General features: G+C 41.8%; 1 protein-coding gene across 10 annotated transcripts in view; it reads left to right on the forward strand.

The window, feature by feature from the left end:
• Positions 1 to 19489, forward strand: part of ZNF827 (zinc finger protein 827) — a 153105-nt gene that overhangs the window by 86994 nt on the left and 46622 nt on the right. For all 10 annotated transcript variants that reach the window (XM_074338471.2, XM_088792581.1, XM_088792579.1 and 7 more), the window contains one exon: positions 14462 to 14565. In XM_074338471.2, coding sequence (XP_074194572.2) covers positions 14462 to 14565 — 104 coding nt within the window. The remainder of the gene's footprint in view (positions 1 to 14461; positions 14566 to 19489) is intronic.

A 19489-nucleotide genomic window follows, 5' to 3' on the forward strand; every position in this document is an offset into this window, starting at 1 on the left:
CCTTATTATTCATTAACTTCATCAGGGGCTGTGTAGCCTCCCAGGTGAGGGCACAGCCATCACTCCCAGCCACTGGGAGAGAACACTAGTGCCCTAGAGGGCATCTGGGCAGGACCCCAGCAGTAGCTCCTATGGAGGGTTTCTGCTGGCCCTTTAAGATTACCTGATAATATTTGTATAGCAGAAAGGTATGTGGCCAGACCATGTTATTTTATGCTTTTCAGGTGTTCTCTGGGAAGGTAAGAGGAGGTTTGAACTATCCCCAAACAAGTAAAATGTGCCTCCTGGCCCAAATTACCTTGGCTGAAGCTGGAGCATAATTATAGGATAGAAAAAGTGTTTTGTTTTATTTTGTTTTGTTTTTTAGCCATTTGGCAAAAATGAAGCAATCCTTAAATTCTCCTCCTGCTAGTAGATTATGAGTAAGAAGAAATGAGATTTTTCGCCCGAAGCAAAGGGAGCGGTGCATCGTGTAAGCCCCCCACACCCACCCCATCCCGTGATACAGTATTCAGAAGTCAGTATTACAGAATTCTCAGTTTATTGCTCTTCTACAAAATCCTCAGTGTGTTTTTATTTTTCTTTCAGTAGGCAACCTGCTCAATTAGCCTCTCCTCAAATAGATCTCTTTTTTACCTTCTCACCTCATTACTTCAGGTGGAATAGAATCAAGCTGCTTTGTGCCAAGAAATCCTCTTTAACCTGAGTTAACTGATAGCAGGGACGGGAAAAAATGCCAACGCTCTCTATTCTTTTGTGAGTCCTGGTTTAGAAGGAACTCTTCTTTTGTATGCACAAGGTCAGCTTATGGGTTATGTCTTAAGGTATGATTTGTGATACTTTTCAAAAAGATTTACATCATCTCCAAATTTCCGTACCTTCAGATTTGTAAGTCCTTAGTGGGATGTTTGGTTAGTTATCAGACTGTTCGTGTTTGATTTCCTAGAAGCAGCGGGCTGTCCAAAACAATGGCTCATGATTGGGATCAAGGTCAGAATCTTCTGTTTGCGAGTTGCTAGGTACATTTAAGGTAGTTTAATTGTGAAGGGCAGCCATGGGACGCTGGCCTCAGCGAAGTATTCAGATCAACTCTTCTAAATGCCGATGGAGGCATGAGCTCTTCCAGTCAGTGAGATCTGCTGCCCATAGGGTCTGACATCCAGGGGGACGAGGGGAGAGCAGAGACATGCAGTACTGAAGAAAGAAGCTGATTCTCTTCCTGTCTTTTATAAACCCACAGTTGTTTATCATTGATCTTGACTCTCATTGCAGCCACAAGAACTGAGGAAAAGTGTAGCAACCCAGGATGAAATACTTGATAGCATGGCATTTCAATGTGTGCTTAGCAATGAGACATGGGGGTGCTGATTTCCCTGCCTGGGAACCAAGAGAGCATGAAGCCTGTGGATGTGTGTGTAGTTAACTCTCCATCCCACTCAGGCCGATGATTGTCCTCCCTCCTCCTCAAACCCTGCCTGGTCCTGGCTAGCCATTGGCAACTCTGTTTGTTAATAGCTCTATTAGAAGGTGGGGCGGTGTGGAGAGGGAAAATGGTGTTAGACAGCATTCCTTGTTAGCAATGTTTAAAAAGAGGTTTAGGTGAAGCTAAAGGTTGAAACTAATAACTAGCAAGTTTCTGGATCATTGGTTCTCCACCTCATTTTTTTTTTTAAACTCTTACAATGGAAAATTTCAAAAGTCGAGAATGTAGCCATCACCCAGTTTGAACAATTCACGACTCAGTTGTTTCATCTCTCCCCTCCTTTTGTTTCCCCTCCCTCCCTCTAAATTATTTTGAAGCAAATCCCAGACATTTTAATAACCGGTTTGAAAAATGCCATTTAAAAAAAAATCCTAAGGACTTATACTCCGCTACTTAAAATAGGATCATCTTCCCAAAAGTAAAGGAGAAAAACAATCACCAAAGCACACCTTGTAGCCAGGCAGAAAAATCAATCTACTTAGCAGCTAGAATGATTGGATCATGTGGTCCTGTTCACCGATGCCCTGACCTCACCCCTTCCTTCTGCCTCCTCGGGCACCTTCGTCCCACCAGTCCTTTAGTTGGAACTTCACTGTAAACGCTAAAACAGCCGTCCTTTTGCCTGTTTAACCTTAGAGTCCAGAAAATTCAATCTAAGTGTAAAGAAGGCTGTGCGTCCCCTTTGAGGTGTTGTGTGGCCTGAGTGTTCTTAATGCCATTCCACCTGACAAATGAGATGACGAGACAGTCCAGTCAGCCCCAGGAGAACAGAAGGACTGACCACTTAGGTGACTGATAAAATCCTGATTTTTCTGTTTCCTTTCCCAGCACAAGCCTAGGTTCTACAGGGAACAGATAACCAGCTAACTTGATCATTTGTAGATGAAAATATATGAGCTATGGTATCATAACCAGATCCCAAAGTTTAATGGAATAAAAAGAAGATCTCCATCTTCTAACATGGACCATCACCCAGCCAGATGCTGGATAAGATCGAAATAGGAAAATGGAACCCTAGAGGCAGAATCAGATAGCTCCTGGCAGGTGAATTGGACATGCTCAATGTTGTGTGACACCATGAACTTCAAACAATGGCTGCCAGGAACCCTCTCTTGGTTATTTGTTCTCTTTTCCCCATTAATAATGCAGTGTCCATGGGGATATACGATTGCAAGCTTATAAGAAAAACTTCTCACCCCTGGCTTGCTGTATTCCAAAAGCAAGGAAGTGTTTACCTGAATTGTCCTTTTCTGCATTACTACACAAAAAGCAAAAGTGGGAAAATCAGAGAAAGGTAGAGTCACATTATGCGGTGCCGACCAACATTTAATTTGCCCAATTTTCAGAATTTGAAATGTGGGCTATTATTCTGTGATTTAGATAATAGCACTTCCAGTGTTTACTGAAGGACATAGGTACCTGGAAGTGTTCAATGTAGAGTTTTCCGGTGTGATGGTTTGGATATATGTCCTTAAATATTTATGATTCAGTAATAGAAATTGCACAAATTTATAAAAGTATGATGTGCTGCCTTAATTTGTGCAATTTTCCCTTTTCGTTTTTTGAAAGACCTAAGAGAACAATGCTCCATTACCTTGAAAAGTAAAAGATTATATACAAAGAACTCTGGAGTAGACAGAAGCAATTAAGAAAATACACAGGAAACAGAGCAGATGAAATTGGTGATTTTTGAGGAGCTCTCCCTACATTGTCTTTACTCTTTATATTTTATGACTTTAAGATTAAATGCACTGAGAATTCTATTTCTAAAAAATGGAAATTACTACTAATTTCATGGAGTGCCTTCAGTTAGGACATTCAGTGAATGCTTTTTTGGTGAAGTCAAGGCTGTTGGTGGGCTATAGTAAATTTTTAAAAAACACCCTTCCTCAAGACACTGCCATCTACTGGAATACGGTCATAATAAATAAGTAAATCTTTGATGTCTGTGATGTTAAGTATGCCCCCCCTGAATGTGGTACGTTTGTGCAGTGCACAGCCTACACCGCTGTCTGTAGCTGCCCTGACTCAAATATTCACTTGAGAGTCTTTTCATTGGCAATACATGCTTTTCAACTTATCTTTGAGTTTTCGTTTTTTCAAAGGAATTAAGCTAATCTTGGAAAACAATGGATCATTTAAAAAAAAAAAAATACGTGTAGCCTGAAACTAGTTTGCGCACTGCTGCCACTTGAGGGTTTTTTTCTTCTTATTTTACCGTACCTTTCTCAGTACTTTTATCTATTGCTATACTGCATTGTCCCGTAGGTATCAGCCTCTGCCATTTCTTCTCCCACCTGTGACATCTATATTGAACTGTTCTAAGTGAAACAGTATGCTTCCAGAACTGTTTACTGTTGTGTTATGTGAAAAAGGCATGTTTAAAATCTCCTTTTCAGGGTCTGAAGAGGGCTGTGACTTTCTTTTTTTCATTTTCCATGGGCTCTCCCACCTTTGTTTCTCCAGGCTTGCAACAGTACCCCGTCTTGTTTGTATAACTCAGAACAATCGGGAACAAAGTGTAAATTTGTAGGTCTCTGTAAGTAGACACCCAAAACCTATATTCTCTCCTAGTCACTTTTGACAGGTTATGCAGAGGTGACATGGCCACAAGGTGGCTTAGATGCAGGCTTCACTCCTGTGCTTCTTATCTGGAATTTGCTCTCCAGAGTGTCTCCATGGTTGTTACTAGAAAGATATCAAATAGTCAAGGGTTGACCTCTGTTGAGGGGTGAAAAGTCCTTTTGGCTGATGCAGCGGGCCAGGGGCATCCACATCTCTCTGGTGTTACTACCTCCAGCTTCCACACGACAGAGTCCTGCGTCTCTGCAGAGAAGACAGCTCATCTGTTCTCTGCTCACCTCTGCAGAGGGCCCGCTGTCCTTGTTTATGTAGAAAGTCCGATTCCTGCGGGAGATCCAGGTCCCTCCACAGGCTGACATTTCTCGGATCCGGACGTGCAGGTTCACTTCCGTGGCCTGTGGTTGGCTCTGGCTCTCTGGGCCTGGCCTCGCGGCTGCAGCAACCCCCGACAAGGCCTGCCATTGTGTGCCTTGTCCTGAGAAGTTTCCTGGCTCCACAGTGGATGAATGCTCCAGCCTTCCTCAACAGGAATTGTTCCTGAAAACTTGGTGTTGGGTTGTACGGGTTGGCCCGCCTCTGAGACAACCCTAAATAGAAGGCATTTGTACTTTTCAGAGGAGAAAATAAAAAACATTACCAATATATATTTCTCCTTAGATGTGCTATTGTTCTCCTGCAATATTTTAAACAGCCTCTTCCTTCTACGGCTTTCAGCCTTTTGTACCTGAACTTCAGTGATACTGGTGGAATCATAATTTAGACACAGTTGTCTCTGCCTGTGTCTTTTACAACTGCCTTAAAATACATCATCCCTCAGCTTTACTCTTTACAAGACTAAGAGTCTCTTTAAAAAAAAAGAAAGGATCTTAAACTGTAAAACTTAATCTTTTTATAGTTTAAAAAACACTTTTATTTCCAGAGAATATAGGACAGCATAAAGAAGAAAAAATAATCATTTATAATCAGTCCTGCTACCCATAGACAACCACTGCCAAGTTGGTGGTGTATATCCCGGCTCAATTTATATATATTTTCCTATAAAAATTGGATACTACTATATATACAGTTTTGTACCCTTCTGTTTTCACCTAGCAATATTTTAAGAACTTCTTTCCATGTCAATGAGCATAGCTCAATATTACTCTTCTAATGTTTGCATTAGTATTCAATGTTTGCATGTGTCATAATATATTTAATCAGTCTCCTGTTATTGGATATGAAGGGTTTTGTTTTCCCAAGTTGTTGCTATTACAAATGATCCTGGGATAAATTGACTCAAAAAAGCATTCACAGTTTTCAGGCTTTTGCTATGGATTGTCTAAATGACTTTCAGAAAGGTTGAATCTACAATTCTACCATAAACTAATGAAAGAGAGAATATTTCAAAGATCTCTGCTTTACCATTAAAATTTTTTTTTTTACCAATTGGGAGGTTAAAAATTATATCTTATAGTCAAAACCTTTTCATTTATTGATTCCTAGCGATATCAAGTATTTTGTTCACGAGGGAGCGTTTATATTTGTTCTTTTGTATATTTTCTTGTATTGTCATTTATTATTCTGTTTGGTGGTTTATTTGGGTTGAACATTTTGTTTGTTGCTATTGATTTTTTTTACTATGTAAAATTTCAAAACAAAGTAGAAGGGATAATGTAACATCAGCATATCCCCATCACCCAGATTGAACAAACATTTGCTACGCTTACCTCACCAATCCTTTTGTCCCCTATATTTTAAATCACATCCCAGACATCATAGCATTCACTCCCAGGTTCTTTGATATATATCTCTGAAAAATGGAAATATTTTCTACAATACCATTGCACACCCTACAAAATTAACAACGCATTTCACTGTTTTTTAATTGGTGAGCAGATTCTATTTGATCTGCACCAGTGAAGTACACAAGCTATGTCCATGGACTAGGAGGAGAAGGAAACACATCTTCGCTTTCTTGTCAGTCAAAATTAAAGAAGGAACTGGTGTCTCTAGGGATAGTAGAATGATGAAGTGACCTTGATTCTCCATCTACCACTAGCCTCATTTGGAACCCACTGAATCTGCAGTGCCAGCCTCAGTGTCTAGATAACTACCCAGCTACAGCTTGACGATGTGTAGCGATTAATTAAGTTTTATTCCCTGCAGTCTTCTTTCGTTGAAAATGTGTCTACCCAACAGGATCGGTAACTGGATTTCCAGACCTGGCCCATTTGGAGTCACAGGAGGGCTTCTCTGTTGTGTCCCTTTTAAGCTTGAATATGGAATTAAATGTTTTGGATGGTCAGGGTTGACTTCAGGTCAGAGACGCCGAATCATTTTCAATCTTGAGCACTCTTCTCCACCCCCGTGCCTCCTGACTTACCATCCAGGGTTCTTTCATTAAAATAAGTAAATAAAATCATTCACGAGTAGGGGTGCTCGTTTCTGTGGTATTAAAAAGGGAAGGACAGTGTTCACGAGCACCACTAAACTTGTGTTTCCTTTCACTGTAGATTTCCTTTTTAACTGACTATAAGAATGCTGGTAGGAAAACGGGCATTGACTGTTACACCGAAAATGTTAATATCTAGGCCCATTTTGAAAGAAATGCAGCTACACTATCTCTCATCCAAAATGAAATTGAGGGCCCAAGGTAGAAATTAGGACCACGTACAGTCCAAGGTGACATTTAGAGATTGCTTTACCAGAGCAAAATGACCTTACTGAGATTTTTTTTAAGTGCTCAAAACTCTTTTACAAAAATCTGTGGAATGAAGTTTTTAATCTATTTCAAATACAATAATTTATAAATATGTTACAAAATATATAGATATGTAAACATTTAAAAATATTAGGCATCTATTCTGTTATAAATTATTAGCAAATAAATTAATCAAGGACAGTAATATTTGGAAAAAAAATAAACACCACCCTAAAAAAATGAAGAAAATTGCATTAATCGTGAAAATTAGGTTGAAAATGAAATCATGTTATTTGGTCTTTTTCAAAAGTGGAATATCTGAAAATAAAGTGTGGCAACGTTTTTGCTGTTGAGTTCTGAGCATATTTACATGCAGGCTTTTTCACCTCAGAAAGTTTCATCTGACCTTAAAGTATTTCAGGAAATATTGAGAAGGCAGTTATAACTACTCCAAATATTTCCCTTATTCCTTACCTTCGAATAATCCCATCTTGTTTATTTGATATGTTTGAAAGACTTAAAAAAAAAAAAACTTTCGTTTTTTGGCAAGGCCTGTGTTCTGTTATTGTTACCAAGGTTTAGGTTTTGCTCAAAGAAAACATTTCCAGTTTGTTGTCATTTCCTTTAGTTTCATTATATGGACGTGGAGATTCCATATGGACATTACCTGTATCCATTTCAATCTGTCACAGCCATGTTCCACATCTTCAGAGAGTCTTTGAACTAGAGTACCATTTGTTCTTGGAATAACTTTGGCCAATTGCCCACCTCTTCTTGAGGCTTTGGGAGGCATGGGAGATGGTTGTTTTCAACTCAGGTTTCCTGTTCATTTTTAAATGTTATGCAGTGTGTCACTCTTGGGTATGTCTCAAGGTCTGTGATTTAGAGGTCAGAGTTTTAAAAAGACCAGTACAAGGGTTTTAAAGAAATATATGGAATTTCAGTTCTTTAAAAATAACATGACATCAATACAGAAAACTAGTATTTCAGGGCTCTGATGTCATAGCTGGGGTGAAGTAGAGCTTGAGGAGGCCCCCTTACCATGAGGGATAAACAACCATCTAGGTGGCCCAGAGGCTGGGGTCTGCTGGTGAGCAGGTAGCAGCCAGAGAAAGAAAACATTGGCTCCCACAGAACTTTGCCAACCCAGAATGGGGCTGCTGGCTCTCCTTCTGCCACCTACAGCTTCTTAGAAATATCTAAGTCAGATAATTTCGTCTTAAAATTTCCTTAGAAGAAAACAAAGCAAAATAAAAATTAACCCAAATTATTTTGAACAAATTTTACCCAGCTGTTGGGGAAAAAATCTGGAAGCCCTGTTACGTTGTATGATATAGAGCTGGATGGATACTCAAATACTTTTACTTAAAATACCCCATCTTTTTTTTTTAATTCATTAAAGAAAATTTTGTTCATGTGTCTATTGCAGTCAAAATATCACTTCAGGATGATTTGCTGGAAACTTAAATTTAAAAGAATTTCATTCTATCCTAAAATACATAGATCCTTACGTGTTCTGAGTAAAAAACTCATTATGGAGCAAAACCTTTTTTTTTTTCCCATGTTTAATCTTTCTATTTGCCATCCTCAAGTTTGGTCCTAAGAGGTAATATTATTATTGTCTTTTAGGAGGAAAAAAAATCTCTTTGTTGCTCCTTAAAAATTACTGCCATTACTAATTTTTTTTTCTTAACTTTCTCTTACATACTGTATCCACCTTCTCTTCCTTTTTGTTGTGTTTTGCTGTTGCCATCAAGCTGAGAATTCCCGTAATGTTTGGTTTCAGTGGTAGATGGGGAGGGGTGTTTTTAAGTAGATGGGGCTTCGTTTCTGCGTGCAGCACAGCTCCCCGTTGGCACTCAGATGTGAAAGGTGGAGATATTTGTGCCACAATTGGCACTTAGCAAAATGTATCACTATTTAGAGCCATAATCTTTTATAGACTGTTTTATTATTTATTGTAAATCTTTTCTTTTTGCAGCTTCGTGCTGTTGACCCTTCAGGCCGTCTCATGCCTGGAATTGTCCAGTTACAGTGACAGTAGAGCCTGTCACATTTTAACCCTTAGAGTTTCTACGGTGTGTGTGTGGGGGGGGAGGAATAAAAATAACACATTCAACATCCATTTCATTTTTATCCAGAAAAGAAACTTGAATAGAAAAAAGTTTTGTCTTTACTAAGTAACAAAAGGCAGGAAAAGTAATGGGGTGTTGGCCAGTCCTAATTCTACAGCTTCCAGATGCAACTTCTGAATACTTATTGAATAAATATTTATACAAATGAGCTAAGTTTTTCAGGTAGCCTGTTAGTTACTGTGCAGGCCTAAGGGAACCTCTTGTGGTATATGGTGATTTTGTTCAGTAACAAACAATCCTCTCCCCGTTAGCTGTTAGTTTCAACCTGCTTTTCTACCAACTTTTTAACCAAAAATGTTAATCAGAAATAATTGCTTTAACAGTTTTTGACTTTTTCCAGTTCCTTTGCCCACTTTCTGATGGAGAGGCTTTTTCATTGTGAAATGACTCAAGTTCAAGTAGCTGAAGAGTTAGGAAGTGGGATCCTTGCAACATTTACAAACCGGCCCCTTTTCTGGAAGAACTGGTAACTGTCTAAGTTACCAGCTGAAGGACAGCACAAAGGTGCTTCAGAATTGACTACATCGTAAAGCTTGTATTTCATGTATTGTTTTCCTCTCTGGGAAGATGCAGACCCAGTTCATCCTGTGTCTGAATGAAACGAACGTCCCTCTCTCCCACCTCGGTAGTCCCTGCAGCCGGAATGCGGTGCCAGCTTTGCCCACCTAGGCTAAGCTGGGCATCCCTGAGAGTGGGTGGCCTTCTGCACTTTACAAACACGGTGAGGCCCGGGAGCAGAAAAGGAGTTTGAGGAATATCATCTCAACACGAAAAATCACATTGCTCGCTGGCACTAAGTTATAAGAGCAGTGTCCTCTGTCCTCAGAACACAGGCAGAGAGTGAAAGATGACTAGTGATAGTGGAGATCTCATCCATTCAGCAAGCACATGCCGTCGGGGGATGTTCCAAGTTTGGTGGCCTCTCGTTCTCCTCTTCCTGAAACATGGATGTCAGGCTAGGCGGCCAAAAGGTTCATACACAGATGGCTGTGTGGTTAGTCATAGTGCCACCATGAGCTCCCTCTCTGTGCCAAACACCTCAGGACCGCGTTACCCTTCCCCCTTCATCCGGGCTTGCCCCAGGAAGCAGTGGGTACAGACAGTGGACAGGGGTGAGGACTGCAAAGTGACCCGTTCCCCGTGTTGTGGAAGTATCAGAAAAGTGGGGCATTTCTTAACTTCTAGAGAGAAGTAAAGACTGAAGTCCTTTTCACTCGCTCTATTTCTTAATTGCAAAAGTCTTCCTTCAGTTACCTAGGCGCCTGCATACTCAGTGACTTCTGCCATGCGCCCTTCATGCCTGCTGCCTCCATCTCTTTTGTTCTACCTGTTCCAAGAAGGACCGGTGATACTGTGTTATCCACGAGTTGTGTAGCTGTTACGAGACCACACAGAAGGTAGCGTAGCTTCGTGGGTGAGAGTGCAGTCTGGGATGCCAGCCAGCCTGGATTCAAATCCTGGCTCAGCTCATGGGCCTGGGCAATGCGTTCTCTGTGTAATAATAATGGTAGCTATGCCATGGAATCCTTGTGGAGATCAAGAGACGTTAATACACACAGACGACCTTAGAACAGGGCCAGACATTCAGTAAGTGATACATGTGTCGGTTACTGTTTTTCACTTGAGCATGTACTGTGGCCTGAGAACTTGAATGTGAAGTACCTTCTGTAACCCTTATATCACCTATGAAGGTGGTATCGTTAAACCTCTTTTCCAGGCTAGAGAGGTTGTGGATTTGACAAAAGTCACTTAACGCTTCAGTGACCCATATGGAATTCAGGCTCAGATCCTTTTAATTCCAAACTCTGTGTAACCCACTGCACTCCCCACGTCCCATCATGGGTGGGTAATTATGTCAAGCGTTGCAGTGGCATGTCTGAGACTGTTGCTCTGTTCACCAAATACCTTCTCTTTATAGGTAAAACCTTCCACCAGGCGTATGCTGTCTTGACTGGGGAACATTTCTCCACTGATTTTTTCGCCCTGTAATATCACGGTCCTTTTGTGCACTTTTAGTATTCAGCGTGACCCCCTTCGAATTTCTGCTCCCTCAGAAGAAGCCTTTTCTTTTCTATACAAGATAAAACTAGCATCCAGGGTAGAAAATTATTTGGAATGTTGTTCCCCTAAGTGATTGTCTCCCTTTCGACTCAATTTCTTCTGAGCGGCTGGGTGATAATAGGGGTTCATTCCTCGCATCAGTGGAAATCTTTGCTGTTGAAGAGAACATGTGATGACACAGAGCTAGCCCATCTACCTGTGATCTTCACCTGCCTGATCTTTTCAACTATTTTTCAGTCTGTGTGTCGATGCCTGTTTGTCACATTGGCCACCAGTGTCACCGTGTCCAATATGGACTGCTCCTCTGGCCGCCTGCCTTGTCTACTGCCGGCACCCCCCTGCCCCCCAAGCAGAGCTTCCTGGAACTGAAATCCTATTCTGTACACCACCCCCCACTCAAAACAGGGCCGGCAGGGCTTCCCAGTCGTGTGAAGACAAAGCCGTGATCCCTGCAGACAGTGTAGTCAGCCCGCCTGCCATGCCAGCCTCACCTCCCTCATAATGGGCCTGCTTCCAGCTCTGCAGACTCTGTTCTCTCCCTGTGCAGGGGACACTTTCTCCGGCCCCTTGGGACCTCACAACCCTCCTCTCCATTCAGGTCTCAGCTCCGTTGTGGCTTCTGCAGGAAAGTCCTTCCAGGGCTTCCTGGCCAGGCCAGACCCCCCACAATAACATGGCGCCTGTCTTCCACAGCACTGGTCGTAGTGGCAGTTCCCTTCCATGTACCCACACAGGTCTCTGCGCTCCCTGAGATATGCAACAGTAGTCAGTCTTGCTGACCATTATGTTCCCAGGCCCTGGCACTTCATAAGCATTCAATAAATTTTACTGTAAAACTGAGGGAATGAGGGCAGTACACATGTTTCTCTGTAGTAAGAAGGGTGGTATTTTCAGATACCCTGTAGGGGCCCCTCTTGGGACTCTTGGTGTCTCCCAAAGGAAGTGCCCACATTTCAGACCAAGCAGTTCTTCGGGATATCCTGAACTCTCAGATTTTAAGGTAATTGCGATAGCCAGAGTCACAGTAAAATGCAGGCCCATTGCTGCCCTTTACCCTGAGCCCAGGGGCCAACCCATGGTAAACTGTCCACTCAGACAGGAGGATATCACTGTCACCTTGTATAGAAGCATCAGAGCTAAGGAGGTGGGAATCGAGAAATCTTACTCTCAGTTTGACCAGTAACCCTCCAAGGTCTCCACTTCCTTAAAAGGTTTTTGATTCTGAGATTAATCTAATCACCCCCAATAGTCAATTGACCTTTGAAACTCAGAGCAATCTTTTCTTCGTTCATTTTATACAGGGAAACTACACTTTTTATCAACCTGTGAGGGTAGGTTGATTAACTCATGTTCCCTTTTGGGCTAGACAGAGATACAAATTAAAAAAATGTATAGCTCACATTTATTGAGCACTCACTGTTTGCCAGGCATATGCGTATTCCATGAACTGTCTTATTCAATCTTCACAGCTCGTGTGTGAAGTGTGGTTACTGTTATCCTCCCTTTTATAGACAAGAAATGAAGGCTCAGAGAAGTTAACTATTTGTGCCAGCTCCCACAGTCACAGACACCATGCTACACTGCCTCGTCCTTTCTAGTGTTTTGTATCACTTAGAGGTTATGAGATACTAGGCATGAAACGGCACGTCTCCCCACTCCTCAACCAACTGTCCTATAGCCAGTTCATTTTCTTAAGCCTATTTAAATTGTTTTATGTTTAAGACATAACTAAAAAGCATTAAATCTAGCCTAATGGTCATGTAAACCTATATTGTTTATTAATGTATGTTTTACTTTAAAAAAATGTTTATGGATATCTTCCATTTACCTTTGTATTTCCTTTATAATATTTAATAATAGTAACCATAGGCTTGTGGCATGTTTAGAAAAGCAACACCAGTCATGGGAGTTCTAGGCTTGTGTGCTCTCGGATCTTTTCCTTCCCCTGATTTGTGGGGTTTTTTTGTTTTTTGTTAATTTTATTAAACTTTCCGGATTGACATTGGTTAATAAAGTTATATAGGTTTCAAGTGTACAATTCTGTACGACCTCATATGTGTATTGCATTGTGTGTCTACCACTCAAAGCCAGATCTCCTTCCGTCACCATATATCTGACCCCCTTTACCTTCTTCTGCCCTCCCCCACTCCCATTTCCCTCTGGTGAACACCATACTGTCATCCGTGTCTTTGAGTTTGTGTTTGTTTATTTCTCTTGCTCCTTGGTTGCTTTCAGTTTTATATCCCATATGAGTGAAAGCATATGATCTGCAGTTCTGCAGGGGCCTGATCCCTACAGGCTGTGTTTCTCTGGCTTCAGAGAGGGTTCAACCAATCAGAGGCCCTAATGGGAAATGGGGGTGGGTCTTAAGGAAGAGCTAAGGTGTTTCTCCCTCTCCCTCTCCTGCAGCAGCTGGATCACCTCTGTGACTCCAGCTCTCACCAGGTGGCCCCAGGCCCTGGGCTCCATTTTCCTCTTTTTGTCTCTCCAGTCGGGGGGGGGGGGGGGGGGGGGGGCTCCTGCTTTTCTTATCTCTGGGTTGCATTACTGCCCCCTATGAACTGTCCACTACCTGTGTACCCAGTTCCCTCAATTTCATTTTCCCTGTTGTAAGTAGGCCTTTCCGTTCTCCAGGTTGAACGCTGCTGGATATTCCAGTGTTCTCACATGTGATCGTAATACTTATTTATAGTTTACTTTAAGGCATGGAATATGGATGCTCTGACTGGGTTAAAACCCTCTGATTAAAAGCATCCAAAGCCTTTGTGTTCACTGTGGCTGTGGTATTAGCAGAGACCCTGGCTCGGCGTCTGGTGTCCCTGGTTCTAGTTCCTGCTGAGTCACTAGGGGAGAATCGCTCAAGTCAGAGCCTCAGTCGCATGGAAAATGAAGGTGCACCCAGTGTCCTTTCTGGCTTCCCTGTTAGCTGGCTTTAACTCCTTGCAAACCAAGACAATTCTAGGATGCAGTTTCAGTTTCTGTGGGGACCAGTGAGATGTCTCCTTCAGTGCAGTGGTCCCTGACTTCCGCCATCTGCCTGTCTGAGGTGTGCTATTGGTCCCCGAGGGATCAGGTGACAGAATGTGGGTGAGCAAGGACAAATCTGTCACCACTCTGGGAAGAACCTTGAACAGGCTTTCCTGATTCTGACCCAGATGATTAGTCTTCTTTTGGTCACACTCACAGAACATATAGCACAAGAGCAAAATGTACTGCTCAGCTGTCCTGACTGCGTTTAATCGTCTTTCAAAGGTGATATTTCATATATTCACCTTAAATATAAAACCAGTAGGCAGAATGTGGAGATGGTACTTGTCTGATGTAATATAGTTTCTCTGTCTCCATTTTAAATACAATCTTCTTAATAGTCTCTAAACACCATTAAAAAGAAAAACAACCTAATTCATTGTGTGTGTGTGTGTGTGTGTGTGTGTGTGTGTGTGTGTGTGTGGCCAGATGCTCTGAGTCCTTTAAATAACTTTAATTTACTAAACTTCACTCCTCCTCCCCCACCCCCAGCCCTTTCTTTTCAGAAGATACATTTAGACAATCACCATTCACCTCCAGTTCAAAAGAGCTGCTGCCCAGTGAATCTGTGCTTCACGGAAGAATATCAGCTCCAGGTATGGAAACACGTTGGCTTTGCTTCTACTATTGATCGCTTAACAATTCCTTTTCTGAAATGTGTGAATTTTCAGATACTCTCAGTGCATGTGTTGATGTTATTCATATGAAGCTAGCTTTTTAAAAAGAGGGAGAAACTCAATTTAAACCGCCACCAAAGCTTATTAAAAGAAAATGCAGACAGTAAGAAAATGCGTCTTTGCTTGAGGAGCTGATTGTTGTTTACCTGTTTCATTTGTATAGTGAATTTGTTTTTCTTTGAAATAGCGAAGTATAACCTGAAAACAACTTTTCACTTGCTTTTCACGTTGTCAGTATTTTAGGCAGGCATCCATCAAGGTAGGGGAGGGCAGTGGCCAGAACACTAATCGCCATCAGGGCAGGGCAGGGCCCTCGTGGGGTGTGGGCTGCCACAAAGACCACTTTGGATTCATGGAGTAACACAGCTCCTTAAGACAATCTTGCCATTCAGATTTCAGTATCTTCATATATCCATCTAATGCTCCTTTTTGCCATTTCAGCAACAGTACGTAATTTCTTATCCACTCTTCCTTTCTCGTTTCTCCTTTCCAGAGTAAAAAGAAAGATGTACTTGCTGTCCCCTTATCAACAGCATGGCCGTCCCTCAGGGCTCGTGTGTGTGTTGTCAGAGTTATGAAATGAGGATATTTGAGAACCACTGAACTGTAGTTCATCCTCCCTGCTCACCCGCTACCCCCACCCTGACACCAATCCAGCAGCCAGGAAACTTCCTGCTGTGGTTACCTTTGTTCCCAGCCACTGAGAGAATTTCAGTAGTTCTCGGTGGTCTCCATACCCATTCATTTGTGCAGGATGAACCATTTGTGCGGTGGGAGAACCAAGGCTCCGTGCATGTGCAGGAGAGGTTCGCTGCAGGATTGCTGGCTGGGAACCCCTGCAAGAATAAAGTCCAGATGTCCTCCATACCCCGAGGAGCATGGTGTCACAGACAGCTGGAGATCTGAGCATTGTGCAATTCAGAAAGAGCCAAGTAGCATCTTAGGAAATGTTTGCTTGGGTATCACAAGTCATTGGAAGGGGTTTGTAACAGTTGGGAAAAGGCAACTCTCTGTTGTCCTTTAGTCTTGTGGTGGCAGATCCATTTGTTCTCATCTCCAGAGTCCAGGTACCTGCATGCTTTTTAGCTTTGCAGGGGCTTTTGAATTCAAACACCATAAATAACATGCTTACACAAAAAACACATTACATAATGCCTGGTTCTAGAGGTGTAAAGAAATTCTGCTTAGTTGATGTCTTCATTCTCAAACAGGGGCTATTTGAACTACTATTTACTTCCCACAGTGTCATTTTGAATAGCCATCTTCCAAGTCCCCAAATTATTGCCCTGCTGTTAAGTTGATGGATTGTGACTTTCTAATGTCAAAATAACTGCCTAGGAATTGCAAGTCTGAGTGCTGTGACCCATCCAGCCAGCATCCTATGATGTATATACAAGCCCTGCATTGCTGGCTTAATGTTTGGCTTGGCTATATTTTAAGAATGGTTTATTGGTCAAGTTACATCTTGACCTCAAAGAATGATATCAGTATATGTTTAACTGAGCGTAGAGGGGTTTCTGTGATTTGCTTGGTAGATATTACACATTAGATGAACTCACTTTTAAAAGTTAACTTTTATTTGATGAGGGGAGTCAGCAGAACTGGAATTTTTAAAATGTAAATCCACCATTCTGAGGGAGAACCAATCTCTCTGTACTTCAAAAAGCCTTTCTGTAAGCAGAGGAAACGCAAAGTAACTGTATTTACATTTTGCTAAAATGGACAACTACAAAGGGACTTTTTAAAAAATAAGCAAGGTGAAAATACTTTAGAAATAGAGTTAAAATTAGAGAAATTAAAAATGATAAGGACAACCTTGTGGTCACAGATTTTTCATAATCCGAAGACTAATTTTGTAAAGAAAGCCTCAGTAATTTGGACTAATTGTGGAGAAAACCAGTCTGAATTAACAAAAGATTGAAGTATGGAGACTTTTCAAGTAAATATTTTTTTTCAAGTCTGGACCGTGATAAGTGGCCACTGTATACTTACTGTAGCTCCCCAATCCCTTCCCCACAATTCTGAAATCCAAAAACCAGAAGGTTCTGAATAAGTTACTTGGTGACACAAAGGCGATTTATAGCCTTTATGTATTACGCCAAGGGTGAAATTCATACATTTTATTGCAGAACTATCAATGTACTTGACTGTGAAGGCCCACTGGAACGATGCATAAAATCTGGGTGATGCACCATATTATCATTGTGGAATCAGAAAAAGTATGAATCCCAAAATACATCAGGCTCCAGGGGTCTCAGATGTGGTGGCCCCACATTTATTCTAGTTCTCTGCTTAAATGCTATGCTGGTAGCAAGGAAACGGAAGCTACAGCTGAGGATTTTAAAGGTTGTGCGGTGTAAGAGTCATGGATTCCTATAGAAAATTTCAGGAGGCCAAGTGGGCAGCAGATTGCTGACTCGTTGGAGAAGACGTGACAAGAAAGAGGAGTCCAGCGGGGACGCCCTACTGCTGGGACAGCGTTAGGAATGAGGCCGGGGTTCGAGAGAAAAGGAGGAGGGGATGGGAGAGGCAGAGAAAGGGCTAGTTGCCTGGTTTGGGAGGCTGGTTAGCTTTCCCATGAGCAGGCTGAGTTAGGGAATGAGAGAAGCCAAGAAGCAGACAGCTGGCTTTAGTAACTAGGCAGAAAATAATTTGTGGTTAGTATATAAATAAAAGCCTCAGAGTCCTTAGAAATAGTCTGTCGCGTGGTTTAAACGTTGCCATTAAAATATTATTTCAACTCTCTATATACTTTGCATATTTCTTTTTTCCACAGATAATGCAAAAGTAAATGGCAGCCGGGAGAATTCTCAGACTCCCAATTAGTAGAGACCATAATGAATGAGGTTTCACGTGCTTGGTTCTAATCTAAGAAATAGATCACAAATGCTGAAAATGCATAGCATTAATCCAACAGTATATATATGTATTGGTATATGTTTCTATCCCTTTTCTCAATGGGATGAAATTCTCTTCCAAACACCTTTGGGGTGAGCCATGGGGCAGGGAGGTGCACCCCATGAGGGTCTCATTTACCGCCAGTGTGTTGTGATTGTGTGGCAGGCCTGCAGAGAATGAGACCGCAGCGTGGGGGACAGCTAAGTGGGGGGCGATGGGTAGGACGGTGGACTGTGAACAGATCGAGAATAGCACAGTTAACTAGGCATTTGCCTTTGGCAGATGGTCTCTGAGACACACAGCTGCCACCGTCCCAGAGACACAGAATAAACACAGAGCTCCACCGCCTCCTGGCCTCCGCCGTTGCCACTATTTCTAGACTGACTTTCCTGAGAACCAAAGAATGCTCATGAGCCGAGACCTAATGCTTTTACTTGCTGTGAATGTCTGAGACAGAGGTAACACCAGGAATCCTTCATAAAACGATGAGTTAAAAGCTGCTGTCACTTTCTGCTGGAGGGACGTGGGGACGAAATATCTTTAAAGCTGCGAGTAGATGACTGAGGGAACCCTGGGTGGTGGTGTTGCTGGTGATGATTTTATAAAAGAAGGAAAAGAACTTCCCTGTTGTGGGGGAGAAAGAATGACGGACTGTGTATCATGTCACGTGCTTCGTCTAATTTATAGCTTTCTCACTTCGCAAAGGATTTATATTAATAGAGGAGAGATGTGAGGTCAGGTGTCTTTCAGGGCACGAAGGGCGTGAAGAGCTCTTCTGTGTGAAGAGCAGGCTCATCCCCTTGTACCTGAAGCTACTATTTACGTTTCCTGTCGTCTTTCCGTAGCAAAGGCTAGGAAGAGAATTTATATCTCGGCACTGCTTTTAAACAATGGGAGCTCGCTTCTGTTTTATTGTGATATTTGTAGTCACAGTCTGTTTGCTCTGTGTTAAGCCAAAAAACAAAAACACAACCGGGGCGGGTGTGAAGGAAAACGTGGGTCTCCGTGGAGTTCTTTCACAGTGTTTGGAATCGTCGACACTTCTCTGTGTTGTTTCAGATGGAGCTTAGTGTTAGACAATGTAAAACGTATCAGCAATTATATTTGTAAATCCCTACCCTCATTGTTTGCTAACTTCTTTAAAAAAAGAAAAGAAACCGAAAACTCTTTTTTGTAGTTATTGCTCATGACATACCAACAAGAAGCACAGAACATGGGAAAAATTTAGTTCCTTTCGGGACCCGATAGGCCGATCAGGATCTGAGCTTAAATAAAAAGGCTGGTTTAGGATGGTGTCCCTTGTCCCCAGGCCAATTCTTGATCCATTTGCCTCTCTGTTCTGCCCCTCAATCTAATATAAGTAGTACCATGTCACACTTTTCTGAAATCTAAATACATAATGCCTTACGTTACGTGCCACCTGTAACTAACCCAGCCTGCCATACTACTAGCCAGACATGAATGACCTCTTTCAGAGAGCTGGCTTAAAAGATGGACATGTCACATTTTCATATTAAGACTTCCCGACTCATACCTCAAGAGAGAGACATGCAAAGCTGTCCTGGATTACAGTAAAGTGTTTTCTTCAATCCTTTTTCAAACACAGCACATTCCTTTTAAATTCAGACTAAGTCATGGATACACAACAGAACGTGGGGTGTCGTTGGTGTTTATCATTTTGTAACGTACGCTCCTTTTTGATTAAACAGATTCATTCTGTACAGAGAAGGAAGCTAGTAGTTATCAAGGACCTTCTAAATTGTTAGGCATCAGACCTGTGTCACCTCCTTTAATTCTGAAAGCAACACATTGGGACAGAAGAATGGCGCTCAACTTACAGATGACTAAATGGAGGTTCAGAAATATTTAATAACTTTTTTCCTAGTCTTATTGAGCTATAATTGACATATAGCGTTGTATTCGTTTAATGTATATAATGACTTAC

Source organism: Rhinolophus sinicus, chromosome 15, assembly GCF_057876585.1.
Source record: "Rhinolophus sinicus isolate RSI-liver-muscle chromosome 15, RSI-T2T, whole genome shotgun sequence".
Classification (NCBI taxonomy): Eukaryota; Metazoa; Chordata; class Mammalia; order Chiroptera; family Rhinolophidae; genus Rhinolophus; species Rhinolophus sinicus.